Here is a 19,693-nt window from a genome sequence, read left to right as displayed (position 1 = left end):
TTGTGAAGTCGTTGTAGCATTACAAAGGTCGGGTGTGTTTAGAAGTGAGAGACTTGTTTGGTGACTACAACCCCGAGAGGGGAACATCGTTTTCCTTCAACCAAAAGCGTGACCATGGTTAATTTGAAAATTTGTATTTTTTTATCATAATTTGGAAGTATTTTTTCGATCATAACAGTATTTATGTAGAAGCAACTGATTTAAGGGTTCACTCTCTTTCGAGTTCATGATATATGATTTAAGTTTGGATTCTGGTCTAGCAAGATAATGCCGTCTTTGATTGAAGGGGTCAGTTTTGGTTGTAGCACTGCTCTCAATGCTTCCCAAGCCCCCGAAAATTTTGCTCCAAATGTTAAAACTCAAATTTAAGTTGTTCCGTAAGTTCCGAATTTTAGACTCAAATTTTAGGTGTTGAGCACTTACATAATGACGTGAATTTAAACTCCGTCGATGGCTAATCTAACGTCTAATTGAACAAAATCTATCGTTTGACAAAAATAAAACCCGTAAACACACCCGAACAAAATGGATTGCCAACTTGTACCATCGGATTACTCCGAATCAGCAAATTCTACCACCGGAGTTGATACTTCGGTCCATGACATACAAAAGACCGATTCAGAAATCGTTCAAAAAAGCCGCACTTCCACCGGAAAACAGATCGTTTGAACAAATACACACCAAGAAAAATTGGAACAAAAGCACAATACCAAAATGATCAGTGTACTGTTTTGTATTATACTCGGACTCGGGCAGGTTCGAAAAACCAGAACAAATAATACAGAGGAGAAAATTCTGAGCTCGCCCTAGACCACCAGCCAAAACAAAAATGCCTCTGCTACAAAAGAATATTACAAGACAACAGAACATATCCACACAACCTATGACACAATTATTTAAGCTGCAACCTTTTCAACCCATAATAAAACAACAGAAGAACAAAATAAAACGATGTGACGGCTCGTGAACCTCATAAAATTACACTAAATGGTAAGTTCTATCAAATAGGTTGCCCTACTGACTAAAACACCAAAATCAAACATCGAACTCCGAAGGGATAGTTCAACATGCCTCAGTAGCTGCTGCCCATTGGTGGCATGCCATAAGGCGGCATGCCCATTGGTGGCATTCCTCCCATAGGTGGCGGTGGAGCATACCCTCCTCCCATACCCCCGCTCATACCAGGAATTGGTGGTGCAGGCAAAGCAAGAGGCAGCAACTGAGCATACATGTTCTGCAAAGCAAGTTAACTCAATAAGTCATTATGCAAAACGACGTTTAAGAAGAGAACAAACCGTAAATTGGGAATGCGGGGATTGACGTGATTAGAACCAGAAGGCATGCAAATTTATAAGATGATTTCAAAGTGTTTACCTGCTGTGCAATTACTTCTTTATCTTCTTGTTCTTTAGCCTTGATCTCCTTTTGCGCTTCAATTTTGTCTTTAACCAGTTCATCAACTTTGCCAGTGTATTCACGGATAAACTGTAAAACGAAGGTTACATAAGGTTCCCAACAAAGTAAGCAAGACTTGATGAAAGAATTCAATAACCCTTTACACGCAAGAATCAGTTAGGAACAAGACAAAAAAATTACCTGTAACAGATATGGGAAAGCAAAGTCGATCATGTTGTTCATCCATGCAAGTTCAAGGACAATGTCCGGCCTTATCAAATCGTAACAGACAAAGAGGCACGATGCAAAGCATTCTTTCTTTCCCTGCAATTTGAGGAAGAAAATTCATGAATTATCAGAAATGTCAGCAGGCCGGGAACGACAGTAAAGAGAATGCACTCATAAAATAGAGAATGCATTCACATTCTAAAATCATAATTCGTGAAAAAATGGAGTCTTATAAAGAGTTCCATACCTGTTCAATGAAGTAAACAAGCAACTCCTCGGCCAGTTCACGGTCACCAGATTGTGAGGCTGTCTCCATGGCATCTTTGTAAAGTTTGTCTTTCTTTGACAATCCAATGGACTGCTTCCACCTTCCAGCTTTCTTGTAAATATAAGCAGCAACCCGTCTCATTTCCAGAAGCTCATGTTTCTCAATCTGACCAAACAAACAATATAAGGATCTTGCACATGAACACCTTAAACAGAGAACAGACTAGAAATAGAATGCATTTTACCTTTTGAGCGAGGCCTATTTGGTCAAAGCTATCGTGCAAATCAATTGATTCGCGCAATCTTTCATAGTCTTCCTCCTCAACATAAATCTCATTCAAAGCCTCGTTCACAGCAGAGACATTGTTGCTCTGAACTGCAACCATGTATGGCTTCACGAGAAGCAGGTGACCAGCCTACAATTTTCAAGCACAGAAGAATGTAAACATAAAAGCCATGGAGATGAAATCCAAACTTCCAATGCTTTTTTGTTGGATGGGAGGGCACCAAGTATCTAAGAATCCCGTAAATAAATACATGCACATTCAATTACCTTCCGCATGATGTCAACAACACGTGTGTGATCTACACGAAGCGCGAGCACATTTAGAAGATCGTTAATGAGATCCGGGTGCTCTTTCAAGTAGAAGTGCACAGCCTTGTAATATAGCTCCACGTTGGCAACTTTAACTGCCACATCTTTGAACTGCATGTGATCCCAGGCTTCGGGGGAGTGATTCATGATGGTAGTTGCAGCATTATCAAACTCATCATATTGAATATACAGATAGGTCAGCTCCTTCCAATGTTGCTGCTCATCACATGCTCTTATAAGCTTGGGGATATTTAGACGATTTGCGAACAATTTGATGTGCTCCATAAGTTTCTCTGGACGATATCTAGCATACAGAACCCCCAACTCAGTAAAGATTCCCATGTGAGCACGTTCTAACCCAAGACCACTCTCCATTAGAGATATAAGCTCATTGAAGCATCCTCTATTCTGGTAGTATTCACTGACCTCTTCCAAGTCATCCACCTATAAAATTCAAATCAACACATAGAATTAGTGAAAACTGTATAAATATGACCAAACCTAGAGTAAAAATTCACCTTAGAAGTATACGAGACAAACAGATGCAAAAAAAAAAAAAAAAAAAAAACACCTGTATAATAATGTTGAGACCACAAATCTGAGCTAAGCGGAACTCCTCAGCATCAACACAAGCAAAGCAAACCTCCTTCCATGTCTTTGAACTGTTAGCTTTTCGTGCTGCATCAACAGCACCTTGAAATTGTTTGAGCTTCACAAGTGTGACAGCCAACTTGGCCCAGTTAGATATGAAGGCATATATTATCTTTGCAGCTTCATAGAGAGCCTCGTCATATAGGCGATCACCAACATTTTGGAGATTAGCGACATTTGGCATAAGAATAAATTCTTCGATGTCAGCAAGCCTATCAATCTTTGCATATGCATAAATGAGCTCACTGTCCACCTTGGGCTCTCTGACCTTTTGCCTAACCATTAGAAGGTACTTCACCAAGTCATGGTACACATCAGCATCCTCAGAAGCACGAATAACATCCAAGAATTGGGTGGCATCATCAGCACGGATAAATGATTCAATAGCATCGCTCACTAGACCCTCCCGAAGTTGAGCCTTTGCAACCTGGCTCCAAACAGCATCTTCCTCCACACGGAAGGCAAACTCCACAGCCCTATCAATGCTTCGGATGTTATCCAACAAGACATTAACAGCTTGGACATTCAAGTTAAACTTCTTGAAGATTGCAAACGCTTCCTCATACAATTGGGCTTCCACAGCTACTTCCCCAACTGCAGGTCCATCAAAATTATCTAGCCTATTAATATAATCCATAACTCTAGACGGATCTGCCTTGATGGCTGTCAAAATTAGCAGGTTTTGCAGATTAAAGTTTCCACTGAAGGCAGAGTTTTGAAGCACAATCTTTTCAAGAAGCTCAATTAATTCGTGAGGCAAATCAGCAGTCATGAAAGCCTTAACAGCCGCAGAAACTTGTTCTGGGCTCTTGCTCTCGGGCAAGGCAGTAGAAACAACTTGATCAATAAGCTGTCTTCTGTACTCATTCTCAGGGTCAAGAACTTTCCCCCAAAGATCTTCATCCATCCTCTCAACCACATACCTAGTAACAAAGAATTAGTCAGCAAACCTCCAGGTACTTGAATGAGATGAAATTTGAGCAAAGAATTAGTCATAAGATACTAATCACCAACCTTGCTTGCAATTTGAACAATGAGTTCTTATTTGTGACATTAATAAGTTCATCGTCACATTGTCCACGGCGGTAAGCAACAACAGCTAGGGTAGGATCACGTTTCTCACAATATTTACCAACAACACGTGAATCATAATACGGGTTTGTGGTAAGGAAGTGCTCTGGATTATTGCCACTATCAATGATGATTTTACCCAAAGCATTGTGCACATGTACATCTTGGCTTCCCTCACTCACAAGATGCTCCAAGAACTGTGTGAGTAAACGAAGGCGATTCCTAGAGAGAGGGAAAAGAATAAGAAAATTAAGTGAGACAAAAAAGATGATGGAAGGGTAAAAATTAGGATTGGGTGGCATTGTGAATACATACCTCTTCTCACATTCCTCCACAAGGGGCTCCACTGGAAGCAACGAACGAACAGAAAGAATCAAGCCTTTGATAAAATCTTCAGGGCACTCATCATCTAGCAACTGTCCCACAACTAATGGAGCATTCCCAGGGTTCACCTACACAATGAACCAGCAAAATTTTCAATGATGGAACCCAAAAGAGAATTCAGAGTGTCAAAAGAAGGCTCAAAGCCTCAAATAGTACCTTCTGAACGTAACCTTCAATGTAACGAAGCATATTGCTCGTGTACAAGTAGTGGGTGAGATCTGGAACAAATCCAAAACGATCACAAACATTAATTAATGGACGTGCATCGGGGAGCTTAGCTTCCATTAAGAAGTTCTTTGTCTTCTCAGCGTCATAGAAGTTTGATTCTCTTGTAACTCGCTCCACCTCCTTGATTTGTCCAGTTTTAGCAGCTGCCTCAATGTACTTGAAGTGGATATCAGGATCCTCACTGTATCACATTTTAAAGTAATATAAAAATCAAGAATAAACTGGAGGAGATATCCAAACACAAGAAAATAAAGAAAACTTCTTCAACAGATTACCTTGAGCTCAAAAACGAACCAAGGAAGAAGTACAACCCTTCATATGACTTGAACTGTTCAAAGAGCTTCATGCATTGATCAACACCCAACTGCTCAGAATATTCCTTAGCAACCTGCGCAGGTATTACTAATTGTTTCAGCTAATGCTCCAGGCATGGTTTCAACATCACGGTAGCAAAAAGAAAAAAAAGGTGTACCTGCACAATGATCTGAAGGTTTCCTCTTAAGTTGACCAATAAAAGATCTTTCATGCACTCCAACGCCCATTCTTTCGACAGAGTGCCAAAAAACTCCACAAGTGACTGTGGCTCTATTGCATGTGTATTCACTATGACACGTTTAATATCAGGCAACTCTGAGTAATGCTGCAACAGAAGCAAAATGTTTAGCACAAATGTTACTATTAGAAATACAGAGGACAATTAAAAGAAAAGGAATTTGCAACACATCTTACTTGCAAAGCTCGCACATAAAGACCAGCTTTTTCGCATAGCTGGGCAATACGAGGACGGTCATAATGACTGAACATTCCATTGGCTAAAATAGCATCGGCCACATTAGGAAAAGTCACTAAATTGATCTCAAGGACCTGCGTGGATGAAAAATGTCAACCAGCTGAAATAGGAATGTACGGATCATTTGTAAGTAGTTTTAATGATAGAAACCTTTGTTTGCAGGAATGCATGCTCTGGAAGATTTGGCTTTAAAACATCCAATAGAAAGGCGGTTGCCTCACGAATAAGGTTCCTCTAAAATAAACAAAGAGAAACAAGAAGCATGTGAGCCGTATTTTTTATTAAATAATATCCATAACTACTAAGGTGAGCACAGCATAACGTAAAAAGCTAGTTCTAAAGAAAGTAAACACACCTGAAGGAAGAGATCTGTTATAGTGTTGTAATCAACTGGACAACCACCTTCCATTTGAGACATCATTAATGCAAAATTAACAGCACCCTACATTAAAAACCACATTTTAACCTGGTTTAGTTTAAATTTATACAACGTTGTAAACAAGTTTCAATTCCATCTATATACAATTGCAAACCAAATGTACACAGTACATCAAACTGCGGGGGGTACTAACTGAAAAAATACAAATGGAAGTATTTTGTATTCAATGGGACATTCACCAAAAAAGGATCAATGCCTTATCTATTTATGCTTTCAGCTTTCAAGAACTAAATAGAAAATATAAGCTTTCGGAGTATTATATGAATACCTGAGGATCTGCTCGAAGAATTGTTTGCAAAAGGAACAGGTAGTCAGGTGTGTAGCCAACCTAGAGCAACAAAGATAATGGCAATGCTCAGACACCAAACAACCATTTAACAAATATAAAAACAAACATTTAGAAAACCAATTACTACGCAATAATTCCTCACCTGCTTTGAGTAGATCAGTATTTTGTCAAACTCCCTTCGCTCAGCAAAAGCTGCAACAACTTTGGGAGTTGCTCTGGCTTTAATATATATTTTCAAAGCCAGATCATTATCCACAGTCTACAAGAAAGAAAAAAAAATCAGAGAGATTAACATAAAAAATGTAAATAACTGAAAATCGACATTTAAATTCAAATCGCAAAGCCAACCTTCACAAGATCTCCCAGTTCCTCACTGCATTCGAGTTTGTCCTCGGCCAACCAGTTCTCCAAAAGGTTCTTCTTATTCTGGTTCACCACAAGACGTGACAATTCCAATGATTCAAATGCGTTGAGCTTCCCTCTTGTCAAGAGTGTCCCAAAGTACTGCAACAAAGGTGGTGTTTGCCCAGCTTGGACAGGAACACTCTGCAACACATCAGAAAACAAAAATCATTAGCAGAGTGCAAGAATTGTAACTCTCACCCTCTCAAACAAATGAACATACAATCTAAACCTATCAAGCACAATATGTCTTTTGACCAAGTATGCTGTATCTCAGTTTAGTCCGCTAGATTACCATTTAGTATATATTCATTTCTCTCCGGTTCTGACACAGATGCAGCCACTTGAATTCATTTAATTCTCCTAACCTCTACAAAGCATCACTAACATTGCTCATAAATGTTCTACTACCAGAAAAATGCTATATGTACTTCGTATCCGATCTAGCCAATTAGAGAACACTCAGATATATCAAACACCCAAGAACAAGAACTACCAGAACACATCAAACTGCATACCAGAAGCTTGATACAAATAGAATTGAAAACAATAATATTAGATACATGTGAAACACATCCAGGACAAAATCATGGAAGAGAGAACTATTGCTTAAAGAAAGAAACATGTACAAATAATACAGAAGCAAAATGGAAACCTGAAATTTAGCAACAGTATCAGGTGTGCGGAGAATTCCTTGTGGGGACTCCGCAGCAAGCTCAGCAGCTTCTTTGTACTTCGTTTGGGCAAACAGTTCTTGAAAACGCTGGACAACCTGTAAAAATCATGTAGGAACATCAGAAATTAAAGTAGAGAGGATTACACCTTATGAAATCATGGCATAACAAATGAGATAGCCAAGTACAACCCTGCCAACAATCAACAATAATCGTTCACCATATAGATTAAGGCCTTCTCTAGCCTCACCTCCCGTATCTCAAAGCGTTATTAACTTGTCCAAACGTTAACTATGCTTACTTAAATACCGCCCCTGTAGAAAATCTAGTACTATTCAAGCATAAATTGAATTTTAAAAGAATATCTTACCAGATTCTCAGCACCTGGAAGATTTCCTCTTTTAGCCAGATTGACAGCAAGCTCCAAATTGTTTAGCTGCAAATGCAAACAAGATAACATTTTTAAGAACAACTTGCTACCTTCAATACCATAGCACCACAGCAAGAAAGAAGAAAAACATTTCAAACATACCTGGCCGCTGACAAAAGGCACAATTGTTTGCTCATTAATTGTAGCCAACAACACCTGGCCCCGCCTATTAACCGCATAAAACCCTCCAACAGATGAAGCCTCCGTTGTCAAGAAAATTGGATCCGGACTAATTCTATTTCTGTAAACGGCACTAGCTGTCTCTAAATCATACACAAATAGTAGCCCAAGCTTTGTAATTACATAAATCAAGCTGTACTTGTGAGACATCTGCCAGATAAACAAAATCCATATTAATATATGTACAGTGTGCACGATTAGTTAAAAAACACTGGCGTAATTCAGTACCTGCATGGCGACTGGGAAATCATCATTAAAATCTGGAGGAAAGAAAAGATCTGCTTGTTTCTTCGTAAAAGATGGTTTCCCTGCAATATGATCAAACTCACAGTTAATTCCATTAACTTGAAAACAACCAAAATAAACACAAAACAATATATATTCAATATCTTCCCAAAATTTGCTATTAACTGAAAATGCCAACCGTGTACAAACTTAGTAAGTTAATATCACATAAAATTTAACCTATACAAGTTTTTAATCTAGTTTATGAGCTAATAATATTAAACTTATTCCAATAGATATTCCCAGCAGATGTCACCAATATTCATACAGCCAACCCCACTTGATGGGATAAGGCTTTGTTGTTGTTGTGTTGTTGTAGATGTAACCAATATCTCCATGGTTAATTAGTTTTAATGATAAAAGAAATACCCTATCCAAGAAACCATAATCAGCACTTACAAATTTAATGGAGAGGAGATTTTGTGTAAGGGAACAAAAAATCATGTGTCTAATAAACAGAACCCGGCAGCCAATTCATTTCATGAATGAACATATGACTTTAATTTAATATAATCCTAATATCAACCTGGCTGGGCACCGAGCTCAATAACATGCAACTTTGATGTAATCTGTCCAGCATTGAGGGTCTTAGTGGCAAAAGAAATAAGAGTTGAAGAATTCTCATTCCCTGGGACCTGTGCAAAATAGACACACCAGGTCAACAATATTCAAAGATGCATATATGTTTGTGTATTAACAGATTGTGAATAGTAAGAGGGTGCAGGAAATTATAAATAGTAGGAAAAAGGGTGAAACTTGCATACCTTGTATTGGGCAAATGATGCAGCATGTGCTTCAAGAGCTTGACTGCGCTGCTGATCCACGGAGAAGAGTTGCAAATTTCCTTTCACCAATTGTGGCCTCTAGAAAAACAAGATTAACAATGAGAAGCAGTACAGTAGAGAAGTGGCTTTAAAAGAGAGGGGCCGTAATTTCTGAAAAGTTGTGAACTTTATCAACAAAAAAGAGAAGGAAAACAGAACTAGTACAGCAGCAGAGTTGTTTCACAATATCAATCATTGGGAACTATAGTTCCCACAATAGTTTATGAGGATATATTGAATGTATTAAGAATAGAAGTACAAATTTGAATATAAATAAAGACTGAAATTTAGAGGGCTGGCCCGCAAACACTCAATGGGTAAGATTCAAGAAAATGGGATTCGCTTATGGGAACTCAAACAGGGTAGCTAAAGATCCCAACAGTTCTACAATTTCTAACAATTTTCCCCGGCTGAGAAAAAGAATAATGGTGGACACAAGAAATAATGCTGGACAGGCATAAATAGACATAATAACACACCTCTGGTGCACCAGGAGCAATTCCAATCAAAACCAACCACTTCTCGGAAGGATCACAGCGGTAATTTATAATCTGATTGTTAGCCAGATTAGCTGTTCGCTCAAACACCTTTACAGGTTCAGATTCACCTACAAGGAGATGCAGCGATGAACAAGCAAATAAAGACCAAAAGTTTAACACAACAAACAAGTTGATACCATTAATCTGTAATGTTTCCATGCAACAAAAGTCAGAAGAAGTATGATTGTATAATACTCAAATAACTTATTTAAGGCATCTTACCTTCAATTGACCAGTGGTATACTGTAGTCTGAGTGACTAAACCCAACATCTTTGGGGTTATCCACTTCCAGAAAACAATCTACAAAAGAAACAATGGGGAAAGGTAAGCTAGACTGTTTAAAACCTCGCAGAAAACGAGACCCGGGTATTCTTATGCAATATACAAGAGATGCCCAAAAACACACTACTTAGTAAACAAATGAAGTGAGTACCTGCTCCGGCATAAGATGTGATTTCAGTTTTGCTTTCATCTCGATGTTAAATATTTGAAGATGATCCTGAGTAGTACCTTGGACTCCAGCTTCAAGTGGATATGACAACACATGATCAATAAGAATTAAAAAAAAAATTGTGGTTCATAAAGAAAGGTAAGACGCCGGTAAGTAAGATCCAGTAGATAAATAAAGTTAAAAACTTAGATTGTATATGATAGTAACTACTGATTCAATTAGTCTATGACGAAACTTGCTGCATACTAATTAAGTAATCTGAGGTTCAAAAAGTTGGTGCAATAGCAGCACACATGCATGATGCATTCAGATCAAGAGCAGAACACTAAACCAGACCACCTTTCAAAAGTGACGACACGTATATGCAAAAAAAAGGTATTCCAGCAATGCAAACAAGTAGTTATAACCTACCTTTCAAGGCAAGAATTTTGGAATTCGGATTCATAAGTGCAGAGTCCGCGGTGATAGGCCTCCTCAGAGGTTGCATCGGCATACTCATATCGATAATAACAATACTGTTCTGAGGCGAAGTCTCCCGAACGCATATGTACTTATCGGATTCCATAGTAACATGTGTAAACGTTATGAATTGTGGATTAATCCCAACGCTCGGAAGCTGCAATCAGATCAGATCATACAAACTCATCAATCACTTATCGTACAAACTCATCAATTACTTTATATTTCTTGTCAAAACCTCTGTGAACAGTTAATCGTGTGCTAAACTCAGTAGTTCTAAGTAACACAACTTCTCAGATCTGATCAGAAACCGAAAACTCCAGAAACTTTCAGATCTATCTGAAGCTTAACACAAAGCTAAGTAGCAAAAACGAAGTAAAAATCACAAATCGAGCGAAGTCATTGACCAAAAAAGAAAATAATTCAGCTAAAAAGCAAGTGTAAATTTCAATTGAGCTTAAGAAGCATTCGAATCGGAAGCTAAAACAGACCGTTAGGGCCTCCTTCATGGTGATCGGAGCGTTCGCGGCCGCCATGGCTGCGGAGCAGATCGACGGCTCGGAATCGGCGGCTTGGATCTACGGATGCGATGCAGCCGTGAAGTGTGAGTCCACCGCGGAGAGAGCGAGAGAGAGAGCGTTCGAACCCGGAGAGGGATTCGAATCGCTGAGAGAGATCTAGCAGCACCGAAACCCTTGGACCCGCGAAGGCGAACAAAGGGAGAGAGATCTGAGGAGAAAGGGGGTTAGAACGCAGGTCTGATTTTTTTTTTTAGGGGATTTTATGAAATGGAATTTTATTCCAGTGAAAAATATAAACGAGGCGCAGAGATCTCACCCAGGCCACTTCGAGAGCTAAAATATTAAATAAATTAAATATTTTAAAATATTCGGATGAGGAGGAGAAAAAATTTAAAAATAATTACGTGTTAAAAATGTTCTGTCGTGCGCTTTACTCATTGGCTGAATTTCTTCATGCAAAAGTGGTTGTATATAGTCGCCGGGTCATTAGATGCGGGTCCGGATTTAACCCGACCTTTTTCAACGACTGTTCACATGGTAACATGTAGTAAGCATGATATATATATATATATATAGGAAAGTATTTCGAGAATACATTCTTTTTTAATAGAGTTTTTATCATAAATAGTCTTTGAAATTGAACAACATCATAAATATGGTTCTTAAAATTGAAAATCAATTAATATAGTCTCTAAAAATAGATGTCGCAAATTAATGTGATCCTTTCATCACAATTATGTTAAAGATTTCGTTAAGTGTTAATGTGGCATATAAATGGGTTCCATAAGTTTTTTTTTTCTCATAAATGGTCCTTAAAATTGACCCACAACATCTAAATGTCCCTGAAATTGACCTGCGATATCAAAATGATTCCTGAAATTGAAAATCAATTAATGTAGTGCCGCAAGTAAATGCCCCAAATTTTCGAAGTAGGTCCTACTATAAGAAAAAAAATTCATTGTCAAACGGTATTTAGACAATTTTTTTAATTAATTATTAAACTCACATCAGCACATAACAAAAAAATTTACAAAATTGTGGCGGATTGATCATATTGATTTGTAACACCTATTTTCAAGGACTATATTAACCGATTTTCAATTTTAGGGAACATCTTGATGTTGTGGGTCAATTTCAAGGACTATCTTGATGGTCTGGGTTAATTTCAGGGACCATTTGTGATAAAAACTCATAAATATTGTGGAGCTCATTTACGTGTCACATCAGCACTTAACAGAATTATGACGGAATGACCACATTGATTTGAAACATCTATTTTCACTTTTCATGGATTACATTGATTAATTTTCAATTTCAATGGTCATCTTGATGGTGAATGTCAATTTCAAAGACTATTTATGATAAAAATCCTTTTTAATATTAAGTTTTCTTTTACGCAGAGGTAAAATTTAGGTTTACTCATTTAATTAACTTTTTTTTTATTTTGATACTAATGAAATTAACGAGGAGGATTTAAATTCAGAATCTCGAATCGATGATTTCGTATTTGATTACTAGTGAGGAGGATCCAAACTCGAAATCTTGAGTTCTTGGTTCGTATCTGATTCTTATAAGCACGTCCTTGTTTAAAATATAAGTTTTTGGAAGTTTACCGGTAACCTATTAACATGTCATCTTTTTGGCTAAGCAGACCATAATTATTCATTTGTAAGTTATAACACAGGTTTTCTTTTTCTCTTAATGCCGAGTTATGGGCCTATTATAGCACAAGGTGTGTTCAAATTCCAATTTATTTTAAAGTCAGAGCATGTCCGACAAGCCCAAGAACCTTTGACAAAAAATGTATAAGCCCAAGAAAAACTTAGCCCATTTAATTCTTGTGAATGATTTCCACACTCCGCTTTTTTATTTTTGGCAGTTTTTCAGCCGTTAGGTTAATTAGGTTGAATAATTAAGAAGATAATCAATGACAAACGATAGTTTTAATGGATTAAATTGTTGGTTGTTAGGGGAAAAGACAATGGGGATCAAAACTACACTAGGGTACAAAATCATTATTGCTTTCCGCCCGAACAAGTGACACTTCACATTACTTCTAAAAGCAAAAAGTAACTTCTTCAAAGTCTTTAGACCTAAATATAAACAATTCCATTACCATTTCTTACAAGTAAACCTCAAAATGAAACTACAAAAGTTCAAAAACCCAAAAGAAAGGTATAAAGTATGTAATGTACACAATGTTATCAAAATAGCTACAAAAACATCTAATGCCTTCCGAAATGAACCAAAATCTTTTATAGCCCTTCAAAAACATCCAGAACATGTCAACTTCTTACCCTAAGCTGATCTAAAAGGGAAGGGAAAAGGGTGAGCTACAAAACTCACCCTTTACCTGTGACTTTGTTTGTCAAAAGATGGCAGCTTACTTCAAGTGATGGTTTACTTTAAGCAAAATGGCAGCTTAACTTTATAGATAGTATCTAACTTAAACACTGTTCCAAAAAGCCTAGGCACTAGGTAGTTGCCAACCGTCATGATTAATGTCTAGGTGTTTGAAAATTAAGAAAAGACGCCTAGATTTGCTAAGGCACCCGCATAAACCGTCTAGCCCACCCATAGCCTAGGCACTTGCCTAGATTGTGACTCACTTAGACAGAAAACAGATAACTTTCATTTTGCATTTTATTTTTTTTCAATAAATTGTAAGAGACTTGTTGAATACTTAAATGAACACACATTATATACTTATTCTCCGTATTTTCATTATGTTCCAACATTTCATAATATATATGTCATTCTATTTTGTAGTTTATGATAAAATTATATATATTTTAAGTATAAACAGACACTTATTTACATGAAATAGAATAGATTTACTTAAATCCACCTAGGTCCCAACCAACCGCCCGACTAGCGTCCAAGGTTCTAAAAAACACTAGGCACTAGTTGGGCGGCTGGCAGGGGCCTAGCGCCTAGGCGGCTAGGCGGGGTCTAGGCGGACGCCTAGGCTGCCTAGGCGGATTTATGTATATTTATTATATATATTATAAAATATAAGTATATTTGTAAAAAATTTAGGACTTTTTATGTTAGTTTTATAACATCTACTCAACCCACATATTTTTATTATTATTGGGCTTTGCTTCTTTTGTTGATCAAGATTGGGCCTTGCTTTTCATTTAATAAACAACCTTATTTCTTTATATAAAAATAAATTTCTTATTTCTTAGTAACATAGACGTGGCAAATAGATAGCCATATCTTTCTTTCCACAACTATCTTCCCACTTTAATTTCCTATCTGATCTTAAAACACAAAATCCCATAAATCTCTCTCTTTCTCTCTTATTTCCAGCCATATCTTTCTTTCCACAACTATCTTCCCACTTTAATTTCCTATCTAATCTTGAAACACAATCCCAAAAATCTCTCTCTCTCTCTCTTATTTCCTATCAGTCTGTGAAACACAAAATCCCAAAAATCTCTCTCTTTCCCTCCCTCTCTCTCTTTCTTTTTCCAGAAACCTCTAGCAAAGCAACCATGGCTCTCTCTCTCTCTCTCTCTCTCGTTCTTTTTCCATAAACCTCTAGCAAAGCAACCATGGCTATATTCAAATGCGGACGCAGATGGGAGTTTCGATGCAGATGCAGAAGTTAGAGTTGCATATTCGATGAAAGTTCGGGACTGCAATAGTTGCAGAGCCTTCAACGCTGGCAAGAATTTCAAACCGCCTTGAGCACCGCCTAAAGCGCCTAGGCGGCCGCTGAGATACCCATCGACTTTTGTAATGATTCCCCCTAAATCGGATCGGGAGACCCCCGCCAAACGCCTAGGCGCCGCCTAGGGCGATTTCTAGAACACTGCTAGCGCCTAGCGTCTTTTAGAACCTTGAACTTAAAGCGTCTTTTAGAACCTTAAACTTAAAGTGCCAAAATCTATCAGGTTTCCCCAAAAAATTTGGCAAATTACAGTAAGACCTCGAACAAGCTGAGCTGTTACAGTTACGAGTAAATTGTAGCAATGGTCCCTCAACTTTAATCAAATTGGAGCAATAGTCCCTCAACTAAAAATTCATTACCATTAGTCCCTCAACTTATCAAAATGTGTAGCTATAGTCTTTTTCATCAATTTTGTCAAAATAAGTTATGTTGGAATGACTATTTATACAATTAGGGTCTCTCAACTCCTCAAAGTGTGTAATTATGGTCATTTTCGTCAACTACGTCAAAAATTTTGTCAAAATGAGTTATGTTGAAATGACCATTGCTATAATTGGGTTAAAATTAAGGGACCATTTCTCCAGTTGAATTAAAGTTGAGGGACCAAATGGTAATGAATTTTTAGTTGAGGGACCATAGTTGCACGTTTTGATGAGTTGAGGGATCAATAGTAATAGATTTTTAATTGAGGGACCATTGCTCCAATTGAGTTAAAGTTAAAAGACCATATCTACAATTTACTCTTACAGTTATCAAGTTCGAATTTCATTTCTCATTGACAGAAAAAAGATAAAAGCCGGCACAACAGTGGATAAAAAAGTTTGGCATGTCCTGATGTCCACTAACAGTCACAAATCACTTGTTTAGTGCATGTTCTAAATTTTCTAATGCGAAAGCGAAGTGCAAATAGACTGTTGGTGACTACGTCCGAATTCACACACATAATATTATTTTTATTAAATTTCAACACTAAAACAAGTGCATGCTACGCTTGCAGGCCGCGGCTGCCAAACGGGACCGTGACCTGGTCCAACACGTGCTCTAGAAGTTGACTTAAACAAGACAAAGCCGAAACACATTACCATAAGGTGGAGCTTTTTCAACGTATTCAGACGGACCACTACAGGATAATTACTGTTATACTCAAATTATAACGTGTTGAATTAAGCATAACCTTAAGACCATAAACTGACAAATCATGAATAAACGATTGAGCTACTTATGCAGTAAAACAGAAGTAGAAACTGAGCTTAAAGGGTAAGCATTTGATCATTTATTATAAATTTGGAAAAATTACAATTATCGTAACGTGTAACGTGCTTCTAGTACCCTCTTCCTACGGCCGAGACAAAATCTCCGGCGAGCATACAAATTTGCATTTACAATTTGATCCTATGATTGTTGTTATTCTGCACCATGGCTTTCCTGCATTCGTTTTCTACCATTGATATAAAAGAACTTACTTCGGTACCAAATCCCAGAAGAATTGTCTTCCTGCCTTCCTTTCTGCAACTTTCTTCAAAAGTTTACTTGCAGTGCAAGAAAAAAATCAACTATCATAAAACGAAACGACCTAATTGGACTATCATCACACTTGTATCATCCATGGAACCTCTCGCTATTGACAGATCAACGAGCTTCTTGCAAGCAGAAAAGAGCTCCGGCTTATCAACACCAACGCATAAAGGGCGAACTATATCTACCGCCTCTTGATTAGTAACCTGGAAAAGGAGATGAAAACTTCGTATTAGATTTTGGTAATTCCGAAGTAATGACTCTAAACGAAGACACGTGAAGCGGAATGAGATTAGTTCTAAAATTACCTTGTCCCAAAGGCCATCAGAAGCTAATATTAAAATCTCGCATTCGGGGTCTATTCTCAAGACTTTAGTCTCTGGTTCTGCTATCACCCATTCTTTAAGCTGTCGATCTCCAATTGATCTCGAAGCAGCAAGAGATCCCTGAATTCTCCAAACACCGCGGCAACAATCTACATAACCACCCTGCAAAACAAAAATCGCAAAATCCAATCAGCGACAAAGTCCACGATCTTCCATTTCAATCTTGACGTACGAATATCAAATCCTTGAATCCATACGCACATATTTGAATGCTTACCGTGGTCTCAATCCTTTCCTTTTCATCTATTCTGGAAGGATGATGATCGGATGTAAGGGCCTCGGCAACCCCTCCTCGGCTCATAACAGCACGACAGTCACCGGCATTGGACACCACAAGGTTGCCCTTTTGTATCAAGGCAGTCACACAGCATGCGCCACCACCAACATCCTCCTTCAGAAACTCGACATCGGTGGTTAGATAACCATCTTTGACTGCTTCCACGATTTCCTCTTCACTTCCACCCGTCAAACGATCCGCAATGTTTTTAGTCAAGTTCTTGGCTGCAAATTCAGCCGCTTTTGCTCCTCCATGCCCATCAAACACACCAAAGAATGCCTGTAGTCACATAATCTAATCAGAGCGAATTCGAACAGCGAATTCAAAAACATAATTGCAAAATTTCATATCTTTCCCAAAATTTCTAGAAACCCAATTCTTGTTCTTTTGATTTCATCATGAAGTTTCTCAGTTGAAGCTTAACTCCAAATAAAATTGTAAAACAATCTAATCAAAGCTAAATACTTGAAGTTTCTAGTAAAGATACTAATTTCCATTTGTGAAATTTTCCCGGGAAACTAACAGAAATTGAGAGCAAAATAATCACAATTTACCCGTCTCGAATCATCGTGAAGATCAAGAACAGCAGAGTAACGATCCTCCATTGGACCTCTCCTCCCCCTCTTACAATAAACCGAATACCCATCCTCATCAACCTCCAGCACCTCCACTCTCTCCGCCGCACCCTCACTCGACTCCACCTTAAAATTCACCAAGGGCGCCACCGGAATATCAATCATCATCGGCCTCTTCAGAGCCAAACCCGAAGCCTGCTTCTGGCACTCGCTTATCACCTGCCTCTGAAACCGAGACTCAAAAGCCGGCGTCGTCAAAGCCGGCGACCGCGACGGTGTGGGCGGCGCGCCATGGAGGACCCTAGGCGAAGAACAGGCAGAAGGGGAAGCTAAAGCCGACGACCAGAAAAAATGGGAGGGAATTTGCGACGGCGAGAAAATCGGCGAGTTCGGCAACACCAAAGCGCAAGGCATTTTTTTGCTTTTCTCTGTGTGAATTTCTTATTTTTTGGGGGGATTTTATCAAATTTTCTCTGTGTTTCTCTGTTGAGTGTTCTTTGCTGTGTGTGATTTGGTCGACAGCGGGAAATGGAGGGGCTCTTTATAAAGGGAGAAGTAAGATAAGCGAAACTTTCTTAATATTTAAATTATTATTTTAATTATGATTTAAAAAAATAAAAATACAAAACAAAATCTCGTAATTAGTGCATGACAAGAGACTAGTATAAAGTGAACCCAAAGCAACGGGGCCGTGATTACCTTATTTGGGAATTGAATTGACTTATGGTGACCTGTTTTGGTTTTGGGATTTAGTCAAAAATGGGGGGAGGGCGTGTAAAGGGTGTGCCTACTGTATCTCTAGAATGTCGAATTCAAAGATTACAAGAATAATTAGGTTTGATCTCACATTTTATCCCTAAAATTTTGAGGTTTTTCTGGTTCGAGTCTTAGAATTTTTTTTGTCTCGAATTAGTCTTAAATTCTCTCTCAATGAAGTATAGAATTGAACTTATAACGTCGAGTAAAAGATTAAATATTCTTAATTACTTCAGTTACAAGTTCCTCATAATTAACTTTGAACAATCGAATGTGGATTTGATAAGGGCAATAAATCGTTTTTGTTCCAAATACTAGCATATAATATGAGAATTTGTTTGACGTTTTCTTAACCCATCTATTTTGACCAAAATGTTTTTCCCCTAAGAGTAAGTTGCTACTTACGACTAGGTTGTAAACCATACAAGACCAACCAAATCAAATCGTTTTTTCAAGTTTGGACTTGTTTTCCTTAACCTGTATTAGATTTGACCAACTAGAATTGTTAGTTTTGATCTTAAGAAAATTGACAGTAGCTGATTTGGCTGAATTATATGATTTATATGCAAGTGTCTTATTTACGTGATTATTTTTGCGTTCCATTAGTTCTCAAAACGACTAACCAATCTATAACCCTGATCTCACATTATCCCATCTCCTTCAACACACAAATGGTGATGATTCGAAAAGGCTCCTTTTTGTCATGGTCGATATCATTGTTTGTTTCACTAAAAAAAAATCGGCCAAACTAAATTTTACGTATTAGTAATCTTGTTGAGTTTTATAACTAACGTCAATTTTTTTAAATTTAAAATTAAAAAGTTATGGAACAATTGTATAAACAAATAGTAACTACAGTAATAATTTCTTTATTTGCGTTCAAGTTCAAATCTTTCTTCTTATTTTAGATAATTAAATATCTAACTTGAGACGATTAGAAAATCAAAGATCAAATGGGAATAACCACTACAATGTAGGGATCGAATTTGTAATTAACAAAAGGAGAAAAGGAAAGTCGTGAAATGTTCTCATGGAGTGTGTGGTGGTTATTTTACGGCCAGTATGCTGTTCAACGGTCAATAAAGCTTACTTGCACCCTGTCAATATTCGGCATCCCATCCTTTTTTCCTTTTTTATCACTTTCATTACTTTTTTATTACTTTCTTATTAATTTCGGACCCAAAAGAAAAATGAAAATTCACTTGCACATGGCGGTTTCTTGTTGGTTCCGTCGGTGGGTAGAGTTTCACGGAGCTTCTGTGCATCCAGCTTCAAGCTATCTGTTACGGACAAGCTTGCAACTGCTGTCCATAGTCGGTGGCGTGAGCGCGCCAATGTTATATTGCATGGGACCAACCTATTAGATTATACTTTATAGGAGAAATGTTAGCGGGACTTTCTC

General features: G+C 37.8%; 2 protein-coding genes across 2 annotated transcripts; both read right to left on the bottom strand.

Annotated features, from left to right (window-relative positions):
- Positions 1 to 707: 707 nt before the first annotated feature.
- Positions 708 to 11,542, bottom strand: LOC137734850 (clathrin heavy chain 1). Its single transcript, XM_068474154.2, has 29 exons — positions 11,074 to 11,542; positions 10,535 to 10,739; positions 10,106 to 10,194; positions 9,894 to 9,972; positions 9,612 to 9,739; positions 9,073 to 9,171; positions 8,835 to 8,943; positions 8,252 to 8,331; positions 7,946 to 8,173; positions 7,784 to 7,849; positions 7,395 to 7,511; positions 6,686 to 6,883; positions 6,480 to 6,596; positions 6,317 to 6,376; positions 5,965 to 6,051; positions 5,760 to 5,843; positions 5,549 to 5,683; positions 5,292 to 5,459; positions 5,095 to 5,207; positions 4,748 to 5,000; positions 4,523 to 4,659; positions 4,151 to 4,429; positions 3,057 to 4,059; positions 2,444 to 2,929; positions 2,136 to 2,306; positions 1,871 to 2,056; positions 1,597 to 1,719; positions 1,375 to 1,485; positions 708 to 1,234 (listed from the first exon to the last, which is right to left on the bottom strand). Exons 1-29 carry the CDS (start codon positions 11,116 to 11,118, stop codon positions 1,073 to 1,075), a joined length of 5,118 nt encoding a protein of 1,705 aa, XP_068330255.2. The 5' UTR covers positions 11,119 to 11,542; the 3' UTR covers positions 708 to 1,072.
- A 4,490-nt stretch (positions 11,543 to 16,032) lies between these two features.
- On the bottom strand, positions 16,033 to 18,062 carry LOC137735251 (putative protein phosphatase 2C 25). Its single transcript, XM_068474662.2, has 4 exons — positions 17,515 to 18,062; positions 16,901 to 17,239; positions 16,606 to 16,785; positions 16,033 to 16,503 (listed from the first exon to the last, which is right to left on the bottom strand). The coding sequence occupies exons 1-4, from the start codon at positions 17,947 to 17,949 to the stop codon at positions 16,339 to 16,341; spliced, it is 1,119 nt and encodes a 372-aa protein (XP_068330763.2). The 5' UTR covers positions 17,950 to 18,062; the 3' UTR covers positions 16,033 to 16,338.
- Between the last annotated feature and the right edge of the window lie 1,631 nt (positions 18,063 to 19,693).

Source organism: Pyrus communis, chromosome 7 (assembly GCF_041283825.1).
Source record: "Pyrus communis isolate YQ-2024b chromosome 7, ASM4128382v1, whole genome shotgun sequence".
Taxonomy (NCBI): domain Eukaryota; kingdom Viridiplantae; phylum Streptophyta; class Magnoliopsida; order Rosales; family Rosaceae; genus Pyrus; species Pyrus communis.
This window is presented reverse-complemented; position numbering and strand designations above follow the sequence as displayed.